Below are 27,158 nucleotides of genomic sequence, written 5' to 3' on the forward strand. Positions count from 1 at the left end.
TAATACCAAAGCCTTCCCACAACGTAACAATGAGAACATCTGGCTGACAAAGCCTTACACCAGGGTTCCTGCACAGGTTCCTTCTTCTATACCTGCAGGGTCACAAGCCCTTCACTTGCCAGGAGAAGCGAAAATACACCTTGCTGATGAATAATTTGCAATCCTTCCCATGCACACTGGGTTGACGTGGTTCCTGTGCTACTAAATATTTTACAAAACCTCCTGTGGAGGGTATTGTCAGAGAATCAACACTAACCCAGAGGGGGAGGCACTGCTTCTGCAAACCCATCTAACTCAAGTGTTCCCCCATCCTGCTCCCAATGGAAACAAGAGGAATAAACTTAAAAAAAGAAAAAAACCACCCAGCAGCAAGAGAAAAAACAACCACAAAACACACCATCAAAACTATTGTTAATAATATAATCAAAAAGTCAAGAAGCCATAAGCAGTAATCAAACACAGCTTATAAACAAAGTATGTGCAGAACCCTGCAGCTTTACATTGTAACACATGGGGCACATTAATAAAAAGCTAAATTGCACAAATTATGACAGAACTCGGTCTTTTGTTTAACATTAAAAAAACCAACAAAACTCCCACTCATCTCCAGGAGTAGCTTGATTTTTAAGCAGTATTTGATTTTCGCTAACCCACAAAGAAATGAAAAATCAAAATTAGGTCTTGCGTTTAAATAAGTAAATCACAGAGTAGGTTTATTTGTTTCTAGGATATTTGAACCAAAAAATCTGGAATGCTAAATCAGCTTCTAGATTTACTGTTCAAACAACTACTACTGATACAACTGGATGGCAGCCTACAACTTTGAGGTTGTCCAAAGTTATGCAGTTTCACACTGGATAATGTGGTTGAATGGGGTTTTGTGCCTTTCCTTCTTGTTTTGAAGCCAGTGATGCTTAGAGGGAAAAAAATGACTCAGCAATTTGTTTCTGCTAGTAACATCTATTCTTCAAACCTATATTAACAAACATGAATTCATTACACAGAAAATAGCCTGCTGATGTCACAGGCACAGAACCCACCCTATCCCAGTGACCACAAGAAAATGCTGGTACAGAAGGAACAAACAACAGTGTTAAGGATATGATCACACAAACTGTATCTAAATATAGCAGGGGTTAGACTGTCAGACAGTGAAAGGTACCCAGCCCAAGAAATCTGACAACAGCAGAATCAACAGCTGATTCAATACAGCTTTCAACAACCACTATGTGTTGGGGGTTTTTATGGTGGGAATAAATACAATTTAAAATTTAGCAAAACCAACAATCTAATTTACATTCTCCACCACTTCAATTCAATTAATTATTATTACTTATCCAAGTTGAGATTTGTTTCAAAACTAGAAACAAGAAACATAATGGTAAAAGCCATGCAATGATTCTAGGTGACAGTGAGCTTCATCCCCACCCCCAATCCACACCTCGTGCATCAACATTAACCTCATAGAGGTTAAAGAATAAAAAGTACAGGAAACTAAACATTTGCGTATGAGGAGGAGTAATAGAACTTAATAGAATAGAAATTAATAGCATTTAATAAAGATGGAATAATTTCATTACTCTTCTGCTCAACAAACAGAATTGCTTCAGATTAAGAAAGATGACTACAATTGTTTTACTAACTCAGCACTACAGCTGCACTAATACACTGTGAAAAGACTAAAAGAACTGACTAATGGGTTTGCAAGGTCTGTAGCCTGAGTAGAGTGGGAAAAGAATGTGGATCTTGGACTTAAAAATCCTGACACCATTAATTGGAATGCACTGGGTCTGCACTTGGTGGATTATTTGTCTTTGAGCAGGGCTGACACTGACAACTCCAGCATTCCTGCAGACATCCATGCGTTCACATAGCACCCCTGTGCTCTGGGGAGAGATCCAGAGATACTGGGAGACTTTTCAAAATTCATAATATGGTGTATGAGACAGCCTTTCCAAGTGCCCTTCAAATTAGTTCGAATGTACCACGTGTACTGATTCTGTGAGACATATATATATGCATATATACACTCACAAAAGTAAAATAAGGACAGATGCAAACCCCAAATACAAGTCCTGCATATTTACAAACCCAAAAAAAGTCTGAAATTATAGCCCAGACCATATGTTCTAACACTAGTCTTTCAAGTCTGCTGTCCTAATTCTAGAGATAAATGCATTTCCCAGCAGCAGATTCTTAGACAATCCAAAAAAATAAACAAAAAAAATTTTCTTTTTAGCAAAGGACAAATTTCAGGAACTACTTCTCTGCTCATTTAGGTGCTATTCTGCTGGGAAGTAGGAGGCTTCATTTTTATATACGTGCAAACTGAAACGGTTGAAGTCCTAATTTACTTCTCACCCTGCTGGTGACTCAGCCCCTGCCCATCTCCTGTGCCAAAGCTCCTCTGTCCAGAGGCCACGTCAGCAGGACATGGCACTGGCTGTCAGGTCCCATCCCAGAGCAGTGGTTTCCCCAGGGACCAGGCTGCAGGGGCAGGAGAGACTGTGGCCATCCCTCCCAGCAGAGGTGGACACAGACCATTAGCAAGGGTCTTACAAAATTCACAGTGTTTCAAAAACATTTTCCAGTTCCAGTAGGATTGCTCTCCCGTTCTCTCCTCACAGTGTGTACAGTAAAACATTCAAACTTTGGGATTTGGAAAGATTAAGCCAAATTAAAATTCAGTTACATGCCAAGTTTCCTTTCTCTTTTGTCTTGTGTCAGGGGTGTTGTAATAAATAACAGCTACCAATTGTAAGGGAGCAGATATTCCACAGAGCAAAGCTACTAGTGCAGGTGCATCTGGTTCAAGATTTAATAGCACACATGCAAAATAAATTTCCATGATTATTCTTAGCATTATCAGCTTTAAAATGGAGGAGCTAAGATCATTCTCACAGTAAAAAAAGCATCCCATTGTTTACTCTTGGCTTCTTACATGGTTTCCTACACTTGATTGTAGTGTGCTAAAAAACAAAGTCCATGAGATGAGTGGAGAATGGAGGTATGATCTCACTGACCATAACATGGGAAAAATCTACTCTGGAAAAAGCCCTTTGCTCTCTCTTCTTAAATTTCGACGCAAATTCCACCAAGGTATAAAAACCTGGAAGTTATTTATTGTATATGGAAGGACAAATGCTGGACCATCAGGACCACAGTTTTCAAAGTGACCAAACACTGAAAGGCCAAAGGGCCCATCTCTGACATACAGGTAGTCACCAAAAATACCAGAAATAAAACAAAGGATAAAAGGTTCCACTGCAAATTCTGGTGCTTTCTGATTAACAATTGGCAACAACGTGAAAATAAAAGAACAGAATCTATCAAGAAAGCTTTGAAAGACTACAGAGTGCACCATGGATATCATCCCAACAGGAAAAGCTCAGCTGAGCCCAGCTCTGGGGATGTGCCCATGCTGAGCTTGTGGACACACCAAAGCTGCCAAAGTCAGAAGATGGTGACAGTGCCTCTAAAGGATGATACTGACTGTTGTTATGAAAAGCAAATAATTTGGCCAATACAACAAAGGCTGGTTAGACAGGAATTACAGTGACATGAGATTCTTCCAGATTAGAGTTCTCGACCACAGCTTTGTTCTGCAGGATGCTTGTGCAGATAATTTCTCATTTGTCCGTTAACAGAAAGAACTTTAATAAATCAAAAACTTATTTAAACGTGTTGATGCACCAAGGAGACCAATGGGTATTGCAGGCCTGGCTTTCCCATCAAACATTAAATCTAGACACCAAGTACCGTAAGTCAAGCAAGACGACATAAATGAGGAGGAAGAGTTATGGTTTAAAACATAAGAGGATGAAAAGCGCCCTTACTGTAAAACAGAAAGAAACTGAGCCAAAACTCAATAAACAAAGTGTAAACAAAAGCTATTTAATACCAAGAGCTGCGTTTCAGAACACCGCCACACAAATCATTTTGCTCCAAACCCTAATGACCAAAACAGTCTGAATGAAACTACATTTCCTACAGAAAGTTTTCCATGCCGTGCCCACCAGCCTGCACACCAGCACGTAGGTGGAAAGAGTCAAAACACTTGGGAGAACCAAAAATCAGAGCTCACCCTGCATTTCTCCCTCCCTTCCCTGACAAAACCAAAGCAAGTCCTTCCTGTCCTGCTCCCATGCACCTTGGTATGTGCCCCGGAGCCCTTTCCATGTCCCAGGAGGACACCTGACCACATGCATTTCCCAACTACCACAAGTGAAAAAGGACTCTATTCCTTCCTGCTTTGCAGAATTTGGTGTTCTGATCAATGCAGTGCTTTGAAGCATTATTTCGAAAACAGTCATAAAATTATTTAACCAAGGGACAAATTCTGACAATTCAGAAGATGCTCTGGACAAAAGCAGAGACTGAACTAGTCTGACCCCAACCCCTGGATCTCACCTGTGCACAGGCACTGCCTGCCCTGAAGGGCCCAAAGAACCTTCCAGGTGCAGATTTCACCAGTCACCCTTTATCAAAGTGTATTTCCAGCCTTCTGTAAACCTCTCCAAAGCAACACAACTTCAGATGCCGCTGCTATTTCATCTCAGACTGAAACCATGTCCACCGATGAGGAACCCAACACCTGCCTCTGCACCTGCAGAGCAGTGGAACAGGCACTCTGAACACCAGGTAAACCTGCAGCATTGTAAACACAGTCAGTTATTTGAGCCTGTTATTTTTTTGTTCCACCTCTTTCGGCTTCTTTCGTCCCCAACCTCTGATCTGAGGGACCAGCAGGTCAAGACAGGCAATTCTTCCCCTCTATTCTCCTCTTAAAGAAACCTCACCTGGAGTACTGCATCCAGCTCTGGGGCCCCTAGCATAAGAAGAACGTGGAAGAAGGACAGAGTCCACAGGAGGGTCATGAGGATGATCAGAAAACTGGAGCACCTCTGCTATGGAGACAGGTTGAGAGTTTGGGCTATTTGGCCTGACAAGAGAAGGCTCTGGGGATACCTTAAAGCCCCTTCCAGTGCCTAAAAGGATTCCAAGAGACATGGAGAGGAACTTTGGCATTTAGCAACAGGACAATGGTTATTGCAGGGGTAATGGTTTCAAATAGAGAATACAGGTTTACACTGGATGTTAGGAAGAAATTCTTCCCTGTGAGGCTGGTGAGGCCCTGGCACAGGTTGCCCAGAGAGGCTGTGGGTGCCCCATCCCTGGAAGTGTCCAAGGCCAGGTTGGAGGGGGCTTGGAGCAACCTGGTCTAGTGGAAGATGTCCCTGCCTACAGCAGGGGGTGGGAATGAGATATTTAAAGTCTCTTCCAAGCCAAACCCTTCAGTGAATCTGTAACCAACCTTTTCCTTTGTGTGTGCCCATCACCACTCTCATCTTGGCGCCCTTGTAGCACACCACAGGTATCACTCATTGCTTCTGCCATGTCCCATCTATTTTCAACTCTTTCCTTCCCTGCAAGAAACTGACTCACTTCCTCATTTCGAATCTCATACCATAAAGGGGAAAAAAAACCAAAACAGGTTTTGTTTGTTTTGCTTAGACTACACCAACAGCCTTATTTCACTGACATACATGCTCTTCCTTCACAAATATACAGCTGTTCAACCTTTAATATTATCCATTCCTTTGCATTACCACACCAAACCACACCCACACACCAAATTAAGGGAATAATAATTCCAGGAAATCTTTCATTTGAGAAACCGCTGCTAGATTTTTAGCATACTTCTGGCCTTTCTCTCAAGTTACTCACTTTTAGAGCCACAAAAAAAAAGCAGCCCTGAAATTTAGGGCTTGCATTCTTTGTTTTCTAAGATAAGAACAAGCAAGGGCTTCAAGTTCAGCCTCAATGGCAAAACACTTGAAAACATCACGTGAAACAAATATCAGTATTAGTAAACTGCCTATGTTTTTATCCCATTTTCATTTCAGAATGTAACCACCCAAAGGCAATTTAGGTCCTTGTTTACAACCCAGATATTTATGCTTCAGCATAGCTACAAGCCCTCCTTGCCATTGCACATCTGTACCTTGTCCTTGAATAAATCACAAAAGCCAGTTTAATGCACAGCCTTGTTTACCCTGTGCAAGGGTGAATTCCCCCTGCTCAAGGCCAGAAATAAAGCACAATTTCTCCCATTAGCATATACGTTTTCTTTTCACACAAATTTTGTGCTTCACTATCCCAAACCTTGTGCTATCATATTGAACAAAAGGTTAGAGGCGAGTTTCAAGGGAGTATTCCCAGCATAAGGGGTTAGGTAGAATAGACCAGGAATTCCATTTTTTACTCTGTCATCTGCTTTTCTGCTGCCTGTTCTTCTACCCTTGTTACAGGCTTTTTGCAGCTTTGCATTTATACAGAAAATTACAGAGCAGAAAACTCGGTTTGGTTGGTTTGTGGCAGAAAATGAGACCCAGTTTGAGGACCGTTTAGATGGATGGCAACAAAAAGGACATTTAGCAATAATTGAGCAATTCTGCGTGATCAATGGACAGAAGCTTCACGCAGTCTGCGTACTCCGTACGTGTGTGTTTCCAACATGTGGGTGACAAGCAAGGTCAAGTGGCACCAGAATAATCATTCTGTCCATATTATTCATAGCACAGTGGGTATGACAGCTTGGCATTATTGCCTTTCAGGATGAAAAAGCTCTGAACAGATTCTTAAGTACAGCTTCACTGCCCCAAACTATGCACCAACTGTCCATTTTTAAAGTGTAAATGACAATTCTCAGGCAGCAACAGAAGTTCCTACCAAAGATCTGAAGATAATGGCTAAAAACACCACTCTTCAATCAGTCAGCAGAAAAAGGGGAATTTCCTGAACATGTCATATTCACACGGGATTTATTCTGAAATTTAGAAAGCAGAATACCTTTTCTTCTTTCAATACAGGGAGCTGTTTTAGTTCCATTCTGCAGTTGATTAGACCCATGTTCTCGCCCTCCCCCATATTTCATTCAGTGTGGTTTTACCCCAAAGCACTAGTTAGCAGCAATCTTTCATATGAAGGAAATAGAAGGTCCACAGTTAATAGCTGAGCAAAGAAAGGGGTGAGGATATGCCTTGCCCTTGTCCTTTTCTTGCAGAGCTAGCAACAGTCAGGACCCGAGTTTGTGAAAAATTAAGTGAAAAAACGTGAAAAGGAAATGAAGTATTTAAAGTATTGACGCATTTATGAAGTATTTATTATCTGTCAAAACTTTATATATAAAGAGCAGCTCTTAAAATACTGATGATACAGCACATACAGCCGTTTCATCTCTCAAAGATACTGAACTAAGATCCTAAATCAGCCTCCCCTGAACCACCCACAGAGGCAGAGCTCTGCAGTCAGAGCCCAGCGCTCAGCCTGGGTGGTTGGCAGCACTGGGCTTCCCTCCCCTGCTCCCCAGGGATCCTGGGAGTCTCAGAGGAAGTACACTAATACTTCGCCATTAACACACACGGCTTAGAAGGAACAAAGGCTGGTCATGTAATCGCACACAAATAAAGGATGTGCTTTATGGTTCTGCCTCACAACACAGCCCAGGTGGCCAGCCCCAATATTCAGCAAGCACTCAGGTGTTTAACAGACCAGCACCTGGCTCCTGCCCTCACAGGCAGCGCCAGGTCCCGGGCTTCTACATGATTCAGCTTCCAGCAACTATTAAAAAATTAATCTCAATTAATCCCCAACATTCCCCTTCTTTATTCCTTTATCTGGCTGCTTTTACAAAGGCTACAAAAGTCACATACCACAGCATCTCTTCTACCACGTGGGACGGAGAAGGCAAACCCTGAGGAAGTCAGCTGACAACACAAGTCCTGGTGAGAGCACCTGGAACTGCTCAGACACTTCCCTAAATAACCCGACGTGGGGACTGTGCACTCAAGGGCTTGATTTTTTTGAAAGACCAGATTTATTGTATTTTTTTTTTACTTATTTCCTCTTTAGATCTGTCCTCTCAAGGAAACCACAGACCCCCTCCATGCCCACTGACCACCTGAACTTCTCCGAGCCACTGTCGTTTCCAAGAGCTGCTTAATCCAGCCCCACACGGTGATCTATGGGGCTGGGCTCATAAATCAGCATCTTAAACAAGTCACCTCCAGCTACAAGCAAATAGAAAACAGGAATGGAGAGAGCATTTTCTGTAACACTTTGCACCTTCGATTACCAGTACGCACTTATTCCAGTTTTACAGTATTTGGGAGGCAGTTTCTCAGTCAGGGGCATTTTTATTTTTGAAGTTTCCACTGATTATGTTACTGGTGCAACCCTGAGGAACTGGAAGAAGTTTTTGTATTAAGGACTGCTTCACCAAAACAGAGACATTCAGACGTGCATCTTTTCTTTCTGGTTTAAAACAGTGATTACTCAATTAGTGGCTAATTACGCTCCATGGTGTTTAAAACAGAGGATATTCCACGGAGGTTTTCCTAAAGCAAGTACCTTTCTTCCAACTTTGAGAAGACACTAAGCCTTCTTTTTTTACTCTTGTTTTTGCCTCAGTCCTCTAAAGCACAGCATCACCACCCTCCCCCATATACACCACAGCTGTGCAGCCAAACAGGGTCCTGGACACCAAGGAGTGGCTCAGAGGACTTCCAGAACAGGCTGGAGGGGCACAACCTGAAGGTTTCATGCTTCTCAAGAAGTCATATGTAAAATAATGCTAAAAGAATTACTTTACATAAGCAATATTAGCTGTCCCTACAGAACAGTCACATGCCAAAGGGAAGAGCAGCTTTCGTATATCCTGAAGAATTTAGTGTAACCATGCCACAACATCTCAAGTTTTTATTAACAGTGTTCACTCCCTGAACTCAGGAGAATCACCCAATTTATAATAAAGCAGCCCTTCATACTGTGAACATTTACAAGCACATCTGATGTCATAACACAGCGCGTGGCAGTAAGGAAAAAGCGAGTATCATCCATTCCACAGGGAGCCACCACCTCACAGGCACTGCCCAAAAAGAGAGACTTTCATGATGCCTTAACATGGTGCTAAAATTATTCTGTATCTTGCTAATCATAGTGCACTGGGGGAGCAATGGAAAATGCATCATTGTCTGAGTGCTGCCCTACATATAGGGAATACATTAACCTTTAAACACACAAAATACTGTAAGGGGGAAAAAAAAAGACACTAAGTTTTGTGGAGCAAGGAGGGTGTGTAATTTCCAAAAACACTGCACACAAAACAAGCATTTTATAATGAGCACAGGAAAAATAGAACTGTCACAAATCCCAATCTTAGTCAGTTTGCTGGCTGATTACAGCTTCTCCTGCAATAGATCACTATTACCACTATTTAAGTTCCAAATCACACTGTGAAAACAGCTTTACCAAAATTTAAAAAATCCAAAACACACAACAGGAACACGGTCAGGTGCTCTTCTGTGTTTGGAGCATGTACTTATTTCAGCAATAAATATGTTTTTACAATAAAGTAGGATTTGAAGCTTTAGCAGGTAAGGAATATCAGGAATTTTCAGACTGAACTTCAAGGGTGTGTACAAATAAACATGTGTACTTTGGTGGTCAATACTGCAGCTCTAGCAAAAAAAAAGGAGACAATTTTATGTTACCAATTCTAAATCAATTTTATGAAAGACTGCTGATGAGTACCAAACAAGCCCCATTGGCAAAAACATGTTAAATTACTGGGAATACAGAACCAGGAGGTTTCAAGTTGCTTTCATTTAAATACACTGTCTGAACACCACTTTGAGCAAAAGCAAAATTATAAATAAATGGTGTCATAATTATATTTGTAATGGAAATCTTTAATGTACTAACCCAGAATAAAGCATTCATTTCGAATAAAAGGAGTAGCCAACTTTATTCCTCTGTTAATTGCCACATGGACCAATTTCTTACCACACAGCATGTTGGCTATAAATCTCAACAAGCAGCTTTAAATTGCTGTTATTACTGCTCATCAAGACCAAATAATCCTGGATGGTGTTCAGGGAAGCTTCTGTAACGTCTATCTCAAACAACTATTAATTCATCATTTCCATGGGGATGGAACTTCAAGCAACAACCACCCACTCCTCCACATTCTTAGTGGGAGGGGGCACAGAAAAGATACAAAGAAACTGTAAGATGGGACTGACAAATAACCGAAGACAGAGAAATCTTCTAGACTTCCAAGAAAGTCATGACTCATTCTGAGATATTAAAGTCCTAGAATACATCGAGCAGCCACGTCTGCAAAAGCGTTTCGGTGTATTTTCAGACCTGCATATCCCATTTCTGGGGAGCCGACAGAATGGGTGTTCCATAATGCAAGCAACGCTCACCCACGTGTTCGTGTATCCTCTTACCTTGGATGCACTGCAGGGTTCCATCCTCAGCCCTTATTGTAAAGGTTTCACCTGGATTAACTTGAACGAAAAAGACCTGCGGAAAGAAGAGAAACAAAAACATCACATCTGTTTCACTGTGATCTTACAAATTAATTGTCCCCAACACGAGCGTATTATCCTTTCTCTGGAAGAGGCATGGGCTGAGCAGACTGGTACAGCTCTGGGTACCAGCAGGGTCCAAGAGCAGGAAGAGATTTGAAGTCCACCTACCCACCTACATTTTGAGATCAGAAATAGAGATGTAACTTCCTTGTGCACAGGTGGGAATTATGGCTTTGGGATCCACACCAAACTCTTGGGAGTGTGTTTAACTTGGCCCAGCGCTGATAGCTAAGGACGTAAATCTTCAGATCACTGGCACATGAGAGCAGAGAGCACACGTAACAAACTCCAGGCAGCACCAACCCATGCTGGGATTCCAAGTTAACGGGAATAGAAGTTATTTTGCCTTGTCAGGGAAGTTAATCTGTTACATTTTTTAAAATTTATCCTTCAGTCTTAAGCCTAGCAGATCTCAGTTAAGCCAAATCCATAGGCACACACACAGTTCAACAGCTGCATGGGGAACCAATTAACTATTTATGTATGACAAATATAATATTTTTTTTAAATAATAAAAAGATCACCCCCATCTCCCATTGCTGATCTCTGCAGATGATGGGAATGCTACAAACACCAGGAACCACCAAAATGTGACCCAGTTCAGGGCATGTTATATACATCTTTATTCATTTTCCAGTGTCTGAAAGGATGGGTTTAAAACTTCTTATTCAGATTTCTTTCTTTAATGGACAGTTTCACTGAGAACTACTGACCATTTATCCCACCTTGTTGTTTGTGAAACTTTTAGTAAAATACTTTAAACGCATTTCTGCTAACTGTGCATTGTCAGAAGTTCAATCAAGATATAAATTAAGTTTTCAGTTTATACCAAGATTAACCTAATTTTTTTTTTTCGGTGAAACCTTCCTCTCCAAATTTAGGTCTGGTCTTTATATTCTGGGATGTCCGCATGCAGAATTTATTAGTTCTATCTGGAAAGACAGAATTTGAATTCACGTTGTGTTTCTGAATTCCTTAAGCCAGATAATTGTTACTTAAATGACCTTTTCAATTACAGTAATCCTACAGAAACCCATTATTCCAGCAACAATTTTAAAGCACAAGCTGGAAATCAGAGAAATGACATATGAAAGCCATTATGTTGTCTGCAACTATCACTTCTCAGGGAGCACTGATCAGGGTGGATCTGATCCAGCATACAGAGCACAATAAATGGTTCAGAAAAGATAAGAGGCACAAAGCCATTCCATCCCTAATCTCCAAACAATCAGCATGTAAGTGACAGCATTAAAGTGCTCTTTTGGTATGAATAGGCATGAATTATCCACAACAGGACATGGGCATCAGGTCAAAAGAAGCACAGAGCAAAGCAGTGTCATCCAGCTTAAAAAAAAATCCCAAAACAACCAACAAACCAGAAACCAGAACACAAAGAAGCAAAGAATTATAAAAATATTCCATCACCTTATTTGCATTATAGGTCTAAACCAACAGCTCTAAAGCTGGTTATTTACTAACACATTTGATTAACATAAATCAGAAGACCCTGCACACCTTCACACCTTTGGAAGAACGTGGTCCAACTCCTCAAAATACAGACCCTAACCAGACTGAGGCCTCTGCATGAAAAGCTCCATCTTTTTGCTAAAACAGAGAGCTGAGTTTAACAGCAGATACAAGACTGACAGTGAGAAAGGGACTCATCCAACTACATAACCCTATCCCAGAGTTATCAGAAGGGATTGATTTACAAATTCCTGTCCAAATTCCATCACCAGCCCAAGTGTCCACATTACCATGCCTGCAAGTGTCCTTTAAAAATAACTCCTCGTATTTCCACATTAAAAAAACCATGACATACCCAATAACAGCTGTTGCTTGTGATAGTCAAAAAGAAGTAGCATTGTCCTTGCCTAATCACACACTTTTTAACACAAACATTTTGCTCCAGCAACAAATGAGTTTCCTGTAGGGCAGCAGCCACATAGCTCCATCCCCCCCATCACGAGCCCATGGGCAGAGCCTGGGACTTATATATAGTAGCTTCTATTAAAATATTATAGATATGGAAATAACTCCTTATTGACAGATGCTCAAATTAGTCACCTCTGGAGCAGAAGAAAACATTTACAGGCTGTTGCTGGGGGAAAGCAGCCATATCAAGAGCAAACAGGAATAGCCAACGTGTGACTGATGTGGGTCAACACTGGAGCAAGGGCTGGACACAGAGAAGGACAGTGAGAACACAAGCACATGTAATTGAAATGGACTCATACCCAGAGCAGTGATCAGGTTCCTCAAGCAAGACCCTCCACCTGCCCTGGCACTGCAGGCAGACCCTTCCATCAGGCTGCAACCCAGCCCCAGCCTCTCCTTTCCCAAAGCTGGGGTACTGGGGTTTTCCCCATAATCCATCCCACCACCCAACCCCTCTGCACTCACCCCGTGCTGCACATGACCCCAGGAGACTGCAGGGCACAGGCCATACACAGCTGAAGCCAAACCATTAAACCAGCACATACTCAGTATTATACATTGGCAATCTTCCAGCCAACTCCCCCAATTTGTCCCAATTTCCTGGGACAAATAATGTCCAGGCGCACTGCAATTTCTTTTGTTTATACACACTAAGTATATAAAACTAATTCCGAGATTTATTTTTCCCCACGCCCTCATAAACAGCAAAACCATATTCTGCAGCCTGAAATGCAGCTTCTCTCTTCCCTTTCACACAAGGGGATCTTCACGAGAACGCCTTGCCTCTAAAGCTTTTAATTAAAAATCCGAGGAAAGCAATATAAAAGTGTAAAGATAACGTCTTCATTTCGATGAAAACAAACCCAGATGAACTTCAATTGCCCTACGGCTCTTCCAATATTCATCACCCCGAGTATGCACATTTATGAGATGGCAACAGAGGAGAGGGAGCTTGAAGAGTCACTTGGAGCCCACAGTGCTGGTCGGCAGCACCTCGAGGGTGGGGTCTGACATCCGAGGTCACTCCAGCCCAGCTTCAGTCCTTGGCCTCCTCCCATCCAAAAACTGGAGCCTGTGAACAGCTGCGAGCAGGGCGTCAGCAGCCCAGCCCCAAAGGCTTTTTCTTTTCCCTAAAAAGTACTTGGATGTTTAATTTAACAGTTTAATCCACCCGGTGCTGAAGCCCAGCCTTACCTGCTGCATCCTCAGAGAAAGCCTGTTATCTCCATAATGCACTTCCTGCTTTTATTTTGCGTTTAAGAAAGTCATTACATTTTATCAAAAGCCATGTTTGTTGAGTGATGAATGTTGCTAAGTTGCATAGTTACTATAAATATTTATAATCCCACACAGTACATCCAGACTAGGTTTTCACGACAAGCCAAGCACGTGTCACTTGTGTCCCTCTTGATCCCACTGTCTGTCTCTCATGCCTACTGGGAGCTGGGAAAAAGACTAACAAACCTGCCCACAAAGCTAACACAGGCTTAAAGCTCAGGTTCAGGAACACATAAACCGAAAGAGGGCAGGTTAAAATTAGATATTAGGAAGAAATTCTTCACTATGAGGGTAGTGAGACACTGGAACAGGTTGCCCAAAGAAGTTGTGGGTACCTCATCCCTGGGAGTGTTCAAGGTCAGGCTGGACAGAGCTTGGAGCAACCTGGTCTACTGAAAGGTATCCTTGCCCATGGCCAGGGAGTTGGAATGACTTGAGCTTTAAGGCCCCTTCCAACCCAACTATTATATACTTTTCTGTATCCTACTAGTTTAGGCACACAGAAGAAAATTCACTCTCAAGTCAGGCCATCACCTCCCCAGCTGCTCTGTGGGCCCTCACCTGTGAGCACAGGTGAGCCAGCGAGTAGGACAACATTCACCTGCCTCCATGTGATGCAATACAGTCCCCATATAAAATATTTCCCCTTCATGAGAAGGACCATAACCATAGTATTTTCCTCGCTGTGGTCAAACAGCCCCTTGCACTGCTGTGGCTTATTAAAAACCCTGCCTTAAATCCTTTCCATGTGGTGGATTTTCCCTTCCCCGTTTAGATGTACCATGCTTCATACAACTGGGGAGCATGGCATCACAGGCACCACCTGGGATCCAGCCACAGGTTCCTCAAAAACACTTTTAATGATTAGAGTTTACTGTATTTACAATTTCTACAGTGCAAAAAAATGATTGGTTGGATCTCTTCTGTATTCTACTTCAAAAAAAACTGTGCCCCAGATCCCAGTGAATTTCCAGGTCCATGCCACAGGAAGGTCCAAAGAATTATGGGTGCAATACTCTTCTCAGTAACACAGATCTCCTCAGTCACACAGGAGCAGGTAGAATAAATATGTTCAGCCTCTCTTCAGTAAGAAAAAAAAAAGTCAGGGAACACACTAAATCTTAAACAATAAGACAGTGACTTTTGAAAACTTATGCAGTCTTTTATTAGAAACTAATAACAGTGTTCTGGGCTCAACCTTTTTGTTTTTTGATAGGACAAAAAACAGAGGCATGAAAAGAGGCACGAAAGAATTCAGTTGATTTACCTTGAGTGCTCTTGATAGCAAAGCCCAAAAGTGACAGATTCTGAACCTTCTAACTTGTCACACGTTAAACACATGCCAAACAAGCAGTATAAGTAAAAGAAATATATAGTTAAAGAAACCCTGAAGAGGTAACTCTACATTTTGGCAGGAAGTTCATTCACTCAGCTCAGATGCTGTGGTACTGTTCAAACACTTGCACAGGTGCACAGAGTTGTGCTACGGGGAAGTACCAAATCTCCTTCCTCGTTCAGACCAACTTGTCTCCCTCATTTAAAGCATGTGACCCTAAAAGACAAGAACAAGCACACCCAGCACTATGTACAGTGTCTGAGTTCCAGCTAAATGGTGAAACCACAGGGCTGGTAAACACACCTTTACAAAAGATCAGGCAAGCAGAAAACCTGCTACACCTTTGCAGGCGCAGTGAGTAAACAAACCCAGCTGAAATAAAACTTCCATACTAAATTGTCCAACATTCTGTATAGATGTGCTGTAGCACAGGTAGCTACCCTTCCACTTTAACTGCAACCTTTTTTAGAGCTTGCAGTGGAGTACCTACAGGAAAGCATTGAAATTCTTGGACCAAAAAGGTTAATTATTGCTCCTTGAATCCCCAAAGGAGTTACAAGTGGATTAAAAGCAGAAACAGAATAAGCAGCAGCTCTGAAAGGGACATGAAAGCATTAAATACAGTCAGCAGTAGTGGAAACAAAGTGTGGGAAACTGAAAAAAAAAAAAGTCAAAGGTAAAAATGCCATTTTGGGTAGTCTAGGAAAGAGGGATTACTGTCAAGCAGGCAGAGACATTCCTCGCCCTGCCCTGTACAGCTCTGCAGCACTTACCCTCAGGAAGATAAAGCAAGTGAACATTCCCATGCAACTGCCTTACACTGCAGGACTGTTCACTGGCAGAATTGCCTTTTGCATCCCTCTCCAGCTGGCTGCTGGCAAAGCCAAGGTGTTTCACCAGCTCCAGTCTTTCTTCTACATATTTAAGAATGGGCCTTTTGAGAAAGAGCTTTTCTCTGGAGCTCAGCATTTCCAGGCACAGCTCACAAGCACAGCTCTATCGTGCTGGCATGGCTGAGGCTCCACAAATCCAGAAACACATAAGGGTGAGCAACAGCAAGTGCACCCAGAGCATCCTATCAGACCCTCCATTCTGTCAGCTCCAAGGCATGAGGCACTGATCTCCCTGCTGGCCACACTGCAGCCTGGAAAAACTCCACGCGCCTCATCTCCCATCAGCTCAGCTGTGGTGCTTTCTCACCACCAGCTTCTAACAGAGACTGTAATTACACCCTGTAAAAGCACATGTCCTCCTAAAACTAGCACCTCTTTATGGAGTAATACAAACCATCTCTCTAAGGAAGTCATTCCTATGTGAGTCTATCCTGAGGGCTGTTCCCACCTTGCAAGTAACTAAGATAAATCTCTTTCAAACACTTAACAGTCACTTCTACTTCATAATAAATCACATTAAGAACATTTAACATAGTTCCACTTGCTAGATCAAAGCGTTTATTCCAATTTAATTCCATTTTAGAACTGCACTTTTAAAAAGCAAAGACATCAACTAAAGCTTCAGGACTAGGATGAAAATGATAAAGCACAAAAGGTAGTTAAGCTTTGCAACAGAGGAGGGCACATCTAGACTAGAGGCCAAAAAACTCTCACTGGAAAACTGGTATTCCAGCTACAAGCACTTAAAGAGATAAGGTGATGAGGTCTAAAAGCATCATCCAGCAAACATTTAAGTAGAAGAAGGACCTGGCCCAGAACTGTTCTGCTGAGTCACGTTCACACAGCACAGCAAAATCAGGCAGCAATGTGCTGCAAGTGCACCAGCAGTTCTTTTTGCTGCAGAACATTAGCTGAGAAACTACTTTAAAGGCAACAGAGGCATCTGCCAAGCCAGGCTGCTGAATCATCAAGGATGGGGAAACTGAAAGACTGGGCTTAGAGCCCCATCTCAGAGGAGGGCTCAGAACACTTCGCTTATTCTTTCTGTAATACAGGAGGACCTACAGGACAGCCTGACCTGATAAATGGTTTCCAGGAGGGAGGAAAGGGTGTATTTAAAGCACAATTATCCAGTATCAATAAGCCTGTTCCTTCACTTAAGCACATAATATTAGACTTGGTAAATACAACCATTAAAACCTTTCTTTTCTATTTTTTCAAGTCAAAGCACACTGTGCTGAAATTAATTTAAAAAAAAAAATCACAGCAATGAAAACCTAATCATAATAAGAATCCAGAGAAGCAAACAGCCTTTGAAGCTTACAAGGAAAGTGTAAATTCTTCTTCCTCTTGAGGCTGCTCTAGCTCAAAATGCAGCTTGGAAGGAGAATGAGAAGAGAATGACATTTTATATTGATCTGAGGAGGATAGCTTGCTTCTACCTTCACCAAAATGCTTTGCTGAAATGTCTCACATCAGGAGGGAACCAGATTGAGCAACACAGAAAAACTGCTAGGAGAAATGTTCTACAAAGAGAAACCTTAACTCCAGTGACATGTTTGCAAACCTACCACCTATTAGCTTGAACCTTCAGGCTGCAACCCAGCATGAGGGCACCATTATGGTCCTATGATCATTCTACCAACTTCTGATAGAGCTTATTAGAGAATATCTCCCAGAAAAAAATTAAAGCAACTGTAAACTTGCCTTCCTTCAAAACCCCACTCAAAATTCACGTCTGCTTCTTATAATGAAGCACAGGGTAGTACACAGGCCTGCTGGGATCAGCACATTCAGGTAAGCCAAGAATAGCAGACATTACTGCTATTCTCCATTTCTTTCCTGCTTCCCTTTTTTCCAATCTCAGCATTTTTAGGATCTTAAAATCTCATCAGAGATACTGGGAGATGTCTGGACAAGTGCTAGCACAAGTAAAATCATAAGGCTAACTTTCTGCAAAGCCCGCAAATATGCGCCACTTACAGCCATTATTTCAACCCCATTATTTTTCCTTCAATGAACACACATGCAAATAAACACATACAATCTAATGGTCCACTTCAAGCATTGTTTTTAAATGTCTTTTCAGTGCAATGGCCGAGTTCTACATCCCAGGAAATACGGTGCCCTCCTCTAAGTGCTAAGGAAAGCCATCTTCTCAGTTTCAAAAAAAATCCCTCGTTGGCCCACAGATGGATCATTTAAAGCAGGGGGTTTCTGCCAAGCTCACTGACCTGCTGTGATGCATCTCCATTCACGATGTGAGGCATCATGGCTACCTCCCCGTTCAGCAACGGCGGCAGCTCCAGCGGGATTTGGTCGGTCATCATCATTGTGACGTACATTCATGGAGAATTTTCCTCAACGGACTTCCTGCAAAGACCAAAAAAAAAAAAAAAAAACCAAAAAAAATCAGTTAAAGATCCTGAAAAAACCCGCTTGCGCTTTAGGAGGTCCTTTTGCCGTCAAGCAACTCAAGCAGGACCCCCGGTTTTGCATCAGGATGGCACACGGGAACTCACGGCTCTGAACAGAGGTTTGAAACAGTAGATCAAAAGCACGGAGAGTCAAAGTTCCACGCAAGACTTCCAAAAACCAACTAGCTACATTTCCACTCTTTCCCATAATCGTCATCCTCAGCCCTCACCACTGAAACAGGCAAGTTCTGAGACGCTCTGAGAGAGAGCTTTGCTGTTCTCCTAAAAACCAGCATCCTGCTCGCTACCACAGCTCTCAGAAAACTACGTCACTCACATGGTTAAGATGTTACAGCAGTTTCACTCAACAGCCACACTTCAAAGCCAAACACCTTCATTTTCTTTTCTAGGGCCTTGTAAAGAGCATGAACTGCCACTACAACACAAAGAGCAGACGCCTGACTTGCATTTAATCATGTTCCAAAAGGCTTAAAAGGTTTCTACAGGAGCAGGAGGGACAGCACCATCCCCATGCTCTGAACACCCCGTGCTAGACAGAGAACAACAGAAAATGACGATCTCACTCAAGGATTTGTGAAAAATCACACACTGCTTCCAGCGCGCCCTCCCCCTTCACAGCTAACTGATGTGATACGTGAGCATCACTAAAGCCCCAAGAAGCTGCTTTGTAAAAACAAGCCTCAATTCAGCATTAAGGGTACCATCATGCTGCTTTACGGGGCAATAATCCAGCTCTAGTGAATAAAATGGATGATCTCATCACATAGTTTATCCAGACTTGTGCACAAGGACTCGTAAGCAAAGCAACCTCACGTGTCCAGTGCTGAGCAGGCAGCCTCCTTAGTACCCCTCATGCCAGAGAATCCCAAAGTCCTCCTGAATGATTTCATATACATCCCAAATTCAAGTTAGAAAAAGAATACGCTGGGACCTAAGTGGCAGGGGACAGCCAGGTATTCAGCTGGCACAAGACCACCAGAGTACAGAGAGGGGATCTTTTGCCACAGAGTAATGGGGAAATCGCAGCTTACAAGGAAAGTGTTGTGGGAGCCATAAGCCAGGAGTTTAAATAATTTGCTCCAGAGGGGACGAAGGACTGAGCCAACCTCACCAGTGCTGGAGCATGTGGTTCCACTGACACAGCATCATGCAAACCTTACATCCCAGCACCCAGGTGCTGTCAGGCTTTAAAGTTTATATATTTTTAATTTTTTTAGCTTAATGATTATATTGACAGTTGAGTTGAAATAAACTGTCTTCATTTTCATCAACCACTTCCAGAGCTCACTGCAATCCTATCACCTGCACAGCCATTTAATGATCAGGAACATCAGCCTGACCGGGAGATGTTCCTTCACCTCCTGAAGAGGACCACTTGTGTGATTTAAAAGTGACAGCAGTGCCCACGTGGACTGAATCATACCTGTCCTTTCATTTTTATCACACAGGCCCCTTCACATCTAAGTAGAACCAGAAGACTAAAAGTGCATTTGTTTCTCAGATGTGCAAACCTGGTCCTGTCACCTCCAGCCACACAGCTTGAGACCAGCATTTTAATTTAGTACCAAATTTAGCACAACTCTCACAGCTCTTTCTGGTGTTTTTATTTGTATGAAAATACCACTTTTCTAATCATCATTTCACTGAGATATAAACAAAGGCAATGTATTGTTATCCACCCTTAAACTAAATTCCTTCTTTTATCTAAGACTCAGAGACAGAAGTTCAATAAGCTTGAGACACAGTTGTTTAAGAACACAATTTTCACAGGAGTTATTTTAAACCCATATGAAGCAGGCCCTCCTTCCTCCAAATAAGTGACACGTTCATCTGAAATGAAAGCCCAAACCTGAAAGCCCCAGCTTTAACAGAGTTTAAGCATCACACTGATGCTATTTTCTTGAGGGGAAAAAAAAAAAAAAAGAAAAGAAAGCCAGACTGTAGCTCAGAGTTACATATTTTCCTAGTAATATTTCCATTCCAGGCACAACAACCAATATGTTGACATTTATTTGCGACATGTCATTATTTAAAGTTTTACAGCTGCATTCCTTTTGCTTTATTAATTGTTTGTCACTACAGCCGTGTCTACACTTGCCTCACTTGAAAGGGAAAAAAAAATAAGGAAAAATAAATAAAAGGGCTTCCTGTATTTCTCAGGTCTGGTATGACCCTACCTGAGACGATGCCAGCAGCAGTACTGGCTACAAGGCACAGCTGGCCACTGGCAGGGTTTTTTGCAGTCTTTTACTACAGGCAGAGTTAGGTGAGACAGGGTTAAGACGTCTACCATGAGACTGGCAGACTTCACTCCAAAGCCAAACCCTTTGGAAACAGGGCTCACACCACACACTTCTTGAGCTTATTTGCTAATCCATCCCACTTAAAACAGATTTATTAGCCTTGCTTTCACACCCCTCCTAAAACCTAGCATTCCTCTACCTCAGTGGGTGCAAAGTTGATTAACACAGAGAAGGTGAGGTCTGAACACAAGCAGTTTCTTTTTCCTGCAAATTCAGAACATCGACGGAAGAAAACACCAGACGAGGACTCAAAGAGCCAGGTCACATTCCAGGATATGAGAACTCTTCCTTAGCTAAAATATGAACTGCCAAATACTAACCCACAGATTTTTTTTCAGGTACTAACTCAAATTTGGGGTTTTGTCTAGAAAGCTGACTATATTTAAATTTTAAAAAGATATTTCCTGTACGTCTACATTCCCTAGGTTTGGCTGGGACGCGCCACGGCAATGCCAGCGTGGAGCAAGAGGCTGCATCTCCCTCTCTAGTTACCTCCAGAATATGGAAATCACAGTTTCCCATATTGCTGTAGAGCTAAAAAGAAATACTCATCCAAGTTTGATGTCTCTGTCCCCAAATTAAACTTGCAAACCATTTGATGTTTGCAAGTCACCGTTGCAAACCCGATTTCGAATTCAGTACTGCAGCCTTCTGATCCCTGAGATGACTCTGTTTCCTTGAATTAATTCAATATGTGAATTAGTAATACATAAATTAGTTGCACATGGCACTGGAGAGAAAACTAAAACACACAGAAGAACAAAGTGTAACGATCTAAAACCCCATGTCCATGTATGGTCAATTAACATGACCTAACAGGTTATGTCAGAGTTCTCCTGAAATTCCAAAAGCAGTGTGAACCACATCAAGATAACCTATTCTACTTTTCCTAGAAGGTTCTACCCATGCTATTGCAAGGCTAGAAGCCAAGAACATTTTTCTTTTTTTGTGATTTTCTTCCTACCTTCTGCCTTTTACAACACCAAAGAACCTCTTCCAGCTATGGCACACTAATTCGGAGGACCTGGCAGAAGAAAGAGGAGTCCTGAATATTCAATCCCGTGACCACACTCTGCAAAGGCTCAGTTTTTATTTCCCTGCAGCGGACCATTAAGAGGTACTGAACAAAGTGTTCTGCTTTTTTATCACAATCATCTGGAATTACAAAAGTTGTACTATAACAAGGACAGACAGCTTTCCAATGCTGAGTAGAGCCACATACTCTGGTTTATTTAATATGCAACAAAAATCCAGTGCTTAACACACATTTCATTCACGCAGTGCTTGCTTATATGTATTCTGTTTAATTAGAAAAGAACGCACTACATAAAGAGTAAGAAGAACTCCCATTCAATCGTAGTGTTATTAAAGATTTGAAATGCCCACAGTATAAACTAAAAAAGGAAGAATTTTCTCTTTCCAGCCTAAAAAGAAAAACCCTTACCACCTTAGCATGATGAAGTTCACGGACAGTGCACACACAGGGTTACACAGTCCTTTCTACCATTAAAAACATATATATTTAAAAGTATGCATTGGACGAGCCCCTTTTATACCATTCTGTATGTACTGGGTGATCTCTTGCACAGTGGTTGATGCACTGACCAGAGAAGTAATCCAACCCAGCAGGAACTTCCTTGGTACTTTAACAACCATGGGAAAAGGTAGTTCAGGTGTGACATGAAAAAACAACTGCACTTCACTGACCCTCAAACACTCGTGTTGTTATAAACGGGACAAAAAAAATAGGAGTTGCTTAAGATGATTTTCCCGTGGTTAAAAAACATATTTGGAATCATGGCTCCCACCTGGCACCACTCAGAAGTCAAACATGGCTTTAGAAACACAGGTCCCAAAAACAGGCAAGGCTCAAATATTTCTAGAAGAAAACTCACTTTGGAAAAGAAATACAACGAGAATTTTAAAAATTCTTTAGTATTCACAGGAGCCGTTACCTGTAGCACATGTTAGTCTGCCAAAAAGAAAAATAATCTTGAAACCATCTGTTATTTTTCAGGAGTTTGTGTGTGCTATGGAAGAACTGTTATCAAAGTCTGGTATGTCAAATCATGTCACTGCTGGTTATTATATAGTTGAAGAAATGGGTGCTTTTAAGGGGTATTTTGAACAATCTTTTGAGTAAGACAGAAAAATAACTAAGGAAAAAATTGGTAGTATGTACAGATGGCATATAAATGTAAACATATTTGTACACACACATACTCAAACACTAAGAATTTGATATGGGTCTGTGACCCACGGGGAAGGCTCCAAACCAGGAGTGCTCCCTCTGCATGTTCCTGTTTATGTTGGTGTTTGTGTGCAAGAGATAAGAGAGCTCACACACTGACCTGCTTGCCTGCTGTATTTTGTACAGCACACGCTGAAGTTTAAGATTTTAATTAAAAAATACATAACAATTACATTTTGACTGAAAAGCAGAGCAGTAAATAGAGCTGCTTTCAGGAGACTCCTGCCATGGCCTGCCACTCCAATTCAAAGAGGAGTGGTAATAATTGTTCATGTAGAAAAGCCTCTTGAGACATGAGCAGTACCTGGAGGTATGTGCACAGATGGTTGGTCAAGGCACAAACAGTCTGGAATTTGTCTTGTCTGCTGTGCCTTCATTAGTTTAGTTAAATCACATCCGTCTGAAGAGCGACTGAAACCTGAACGCATTCTTTCCCAGTTTAATTGCAAACACGGTAGATTAGTTTGGAAGCATCCAAACAGACGGGCTTCCTCACAACAATTTTGAAGAAATACGTGCAATTCTAAAAATCTGTTATGACAAAAGAAAACAGATTAGAGGGAGCGCATACCCACAAAGCCACTGGCATTTTACGTGAGGTAGTGAAATGCCTGCTGCTTGCTCCTCTGTGCCATTTCAGACACAAGGACATCAATAGCTGGATCCTATCTCCAGCAAGCTGAAAAGCATAAACATCCTCTCAAAACTTAAACCACTGTAATTAATCAGTGGGTTTATTCCCCTCTAGTTTATTTTAAATAACGACACATTTCAATGTCCACGGTACGTTCCATCTCTGAAAACAGAATTACCAGTAGTATCCACAGTACTATACAGGATCAAGGAAAGTTAGCCTTGATTTTCCCCCACACTGGTGCAAGATTCCCCAGGCAGCAATCCAGAGGGCAATGATATGATGATTTTCAGTAGTTTGCATTTATTTAGACCTAAAATTTGACCTCAAGTTTTCCAGGCTCGAAACTCCATCATCGTAAACAACAGCAATTTTGCAACATAACCGGCTGCGTGCCCCTCATAGGAAATGCTTGTCATTTAGGAACAGAAAAACTGCTAAGAATTGGTTCCTAGCCTAACCCTTAGGAAGAAATGGAATAACCAAGTAACTTCAAGCACGTACCAGAAAGGAGCATCAGGAATGGGGAGATCAGGTCAAACAGCATCACACAAGGGTATCTTATTTCACAAGGCAAGTACAACTAATCAACAGATAATAGCTCTGATGAAATACTGGAATAAAGCAAGCTGGCCCACAAAGGAATCTTTTACCAAAGGAAAACTCTGCCCCACTAGTGGTTTTTCCCCTGGTTTTCCAGGGGAAAATCTCGTGAAAACTCGTGTAGGAAAAGCCAACGCACCCTACCCACCCACCCCACCCACGGCTGGGGTGTGCACGTGCCTGAAGGCAGTCAGACTTGTGTGAAAGCCTAATGGAACTAGATTTAAGGGAATAAAATACACCAGGGGTGAAACAGATCTCCAAAATTCTTATTAGGCTTATATTAGCTACGGCTGAGCAGAAAGCCACAGGCAGACGAGCTAATCCAATGGTTCCACAGCACTCTCACTTCTGCAAATAGTATTAGAGCAGGAAATTCGTCTGCTGCTCAAAATCAATTCTAAAACATGCAAACACACCATGGCTACAGCCTGCACCGCTGCCAGGAGAGCAAGCTGCACTGAGAGACAACTTGGATACAACTCACTCTCACCATTTGGGTTTTCTGTGCTTTTTGTTCAATCTGAAAATTAGGTTCATAATTTGTGCTATTTATATTCTTTTCCTTCGTCTTTGTTCTCACACCTTTCTTTCCTCACCTCCCTCCGTATTAATCATAACGGATGAAGAGGACTCACGAGGGATGAAGTTGCAAAAATAGAGAAGTTTTCAGGCACACAGTTCTCACACAATTTCATAGCACTTCTTCCAAGCAGCCACAGGTTGAGATTAACTCTTCTTAAACAACAGTGGCCAATTATTTCTTCCATTATTTTTAGTGTTGCCCATTCTGGTACAACTTGCTTTAAATAGCAACTACTTCAAACTTCTTCATTTTTTTTTTTTTTTTTTTTACAGAAGTTACTTTACGCACTTCCAAAAATACAAGCAGCAATTAAACATTTCAAACTAATTTGTTCTTCCTTGTCCACCCTCAGAGACATTTGAGTTGGAGAGTTCTGGACGCTGATAAATTGCCAGCTGTACAACACATCACCAACTGCATTTAACAACGTCTGCGCTTGTCTAGAAGACCACAATCCACATCAAACAGGATGAACATGAAGCAGGAAGAGATTTAAATTAAATATTAAAAAGAAATTCCTCCCTGTGAAGGTGGAGAGGCCCTGGCACAGGTTGTCCAGAGAAGCTGTGGCTGCCCCATCCCTGGAAGTGTCCGAGGCCAGGTTGGATGGGGCTTGGAGCAACCTGGGATAATGGAAGGTGTCCCTGCCCATGGCAGGGGGTGAGAAGGAGATAAGCTTTAAGGTTGACTCTCTGATTCTATGATGACATCATCCTCTCCAGCAGGAAAGCACAAAGTTCTTCCAGCTGTGGTCCCCCATGTGCCAAGGACACAAGTGGAGGATGACAGTGCCCCAAGAGTCCCCATCCCACAGCACAAACTGGTCCTCTAAAGGCAAAGAGCCATTCTGTGTAATAGAGACAACACTGCACACTTTATAACTACATGATCACCCTTTTCAGGGTTCTCTGCACTCTGTATTAGCTCTGGCAAATAATTTGCAAATGAAATTCACAACACCAGCTTAACCACAATTGGAATAAACTGCTATTTGCTTGAAACAATTTGTGCGAGGAGAAAAACTCCTTTCCATCCAGACCTGTTATCAGTTTGGGCCCTGATCCTGTAAACATTTGCACCAGGGTACCTCTTTATGCTCTCTTAATAGTTTTATTAAGTACTAAACTCGCCCAGATCAGGGTTGCAACCCCATGCACGTGCCCAAGGACATGGGCAAAACCCCTACCCAAAGAGAAGTTCTTGCACAAAGGTGCAAGTCAGATAAGGCACAGGAATGCTTCATCTGTTTGCTTTCTCACTCCATTTAATAGCCAGAGTATTAATCATGGTTCCAGGCTGATAAGCACAGCATTTGTCGATAAATACCCTCCCCTTCAACTCTGCTCTCTCAAATAATCATCCCTCTGCAATAATGTCACAAAGACCTCGGTTATCTCCTCTGGAGTTCCTGTGCAGTGAGGAACCTCCTGGAATCAATGGGGTGCGGATTATTTTTTTTTTTTTTTACCACTAATTAAACCACACACACACAAAAAAAAAAAAAGAAAAAAGAAAAGGCTATCTATGCTATCGATCTGCAGCGCTTGAAAAAGCACACATACCAAACTCCATCTCCAACCAGGTCTCAGCACACCTTTGTGCAGCACAAGCTCCTGCTGTCGCCATTCACCGCTAACCTGACTCCGGGCTGACGCGGCTGCGCCGACAAAGTGGCTCATTGTGTTCTTGTGGGAAAGCGCTGGGGAGAGATCTCCCATTCAGCCCCGGGATTCGAGAACAGGCATTCACACGGAGCGGCCGCTGCCGGGGAGCACCTCTGGACGGCTGCCGGAGAAGGTTCTCATGGAGGAGGAAAGTTGAGCCCGCTGTTATCATCGCGCTCGCAGGATCCGAGCGCTTGAGCTGCGTTATTAACAAGGGAACCAACCCAAAGCCCAGCGCCCAAACCCCATCAACTCCAGAACTTTTCAGCATCAGAAGAAAGACGTTTCATCACACTGCCCATCACCTTCACAGAAGATAAACTCCTTCAAATTTTTACTTTTCTGAACTACTTCACAACAATGAACACTGTGCTACCTATGAAGGCTTCTCTTAATTTGAGATAGACAGGAATTTATACTTTTTTTTTTTTTTTTAAAAAAAAGGCCCATAACCCACCAACAAAAAAGAAACCACACACACAAAAACCAAATCACTGTTCCATACAACTATTGAGTAATTTTCATATCCAGGACCTTAATAGAAAGAAGCCTCTCCTACTCCAGGTATCTGATTTTTATCTCCAGTGATAATAAAGCATCAAGGAATCAAAAACACTGAATCTTTAAACACAGAGTACTAAAGGGGAGTTGTTTTCTTTAAGGTGGGAAGACAAAGGGTCTCTATCTAGACAGAAAATACTGTGCTGAATATGCCACCTGCTGCAGCTATAAAGCTCAAGTTATCTATTAAATGGTTTAAAAGGGAAAACCTTTGGGGTTTGTTACCTGTCTGAA

The 27,158-nt window shown here is 42.1% G+C and overlaps 1 protein-coding gene across 1 annotated transcript in view; it reads right to left on the bottom strand.

Annotated features, from left to right (window-relative positions):
* FNDC3B (fibronectin type III domain containing 3B) overlaps positions 1 to 27,158 on the bottom strand; it is a 196,332-nt gene that overhangs the window by 140,268 nt on the left and 28,906 nt on the right. Inside the window, exons 2-3 of the mRNA XM_027891324.1 lie at positions 18,119 to 18,257; positions 10,296 to 10,371 (exon numbers count right to left, since the gene is read on the bottom strand). Of these exons, the coding sequence (XP_027747125.1) occupies positions 10,296 to 10,371; positions 18,119 to 18,229 (187 nt within the window). The 5' untranslated portion in view covers positions 18,230 to 18,257. The remainder of the gene's footprint in view (positions 1 to 10,295; positions 10,372 to 18,118; positions 18,258 to 27,158) is intronic.

The sequence above is a fragment of the Empidonax traillii genome, unplaced genomic scaffold (assembly GCF_003031625.1).
Source record: "Empidonax traillii isolate 1590-97213 ecotype Southwest subspecies unplaced genomic scaffold, ASM303162v1 scaffold319:size813200, whole genome shotgun sequence".
NCBI lineage: Eukaryota > Metazoa > Chordata > Aves > Passeriformes > Tyrannidae > Empidonax > Empidonax traillii.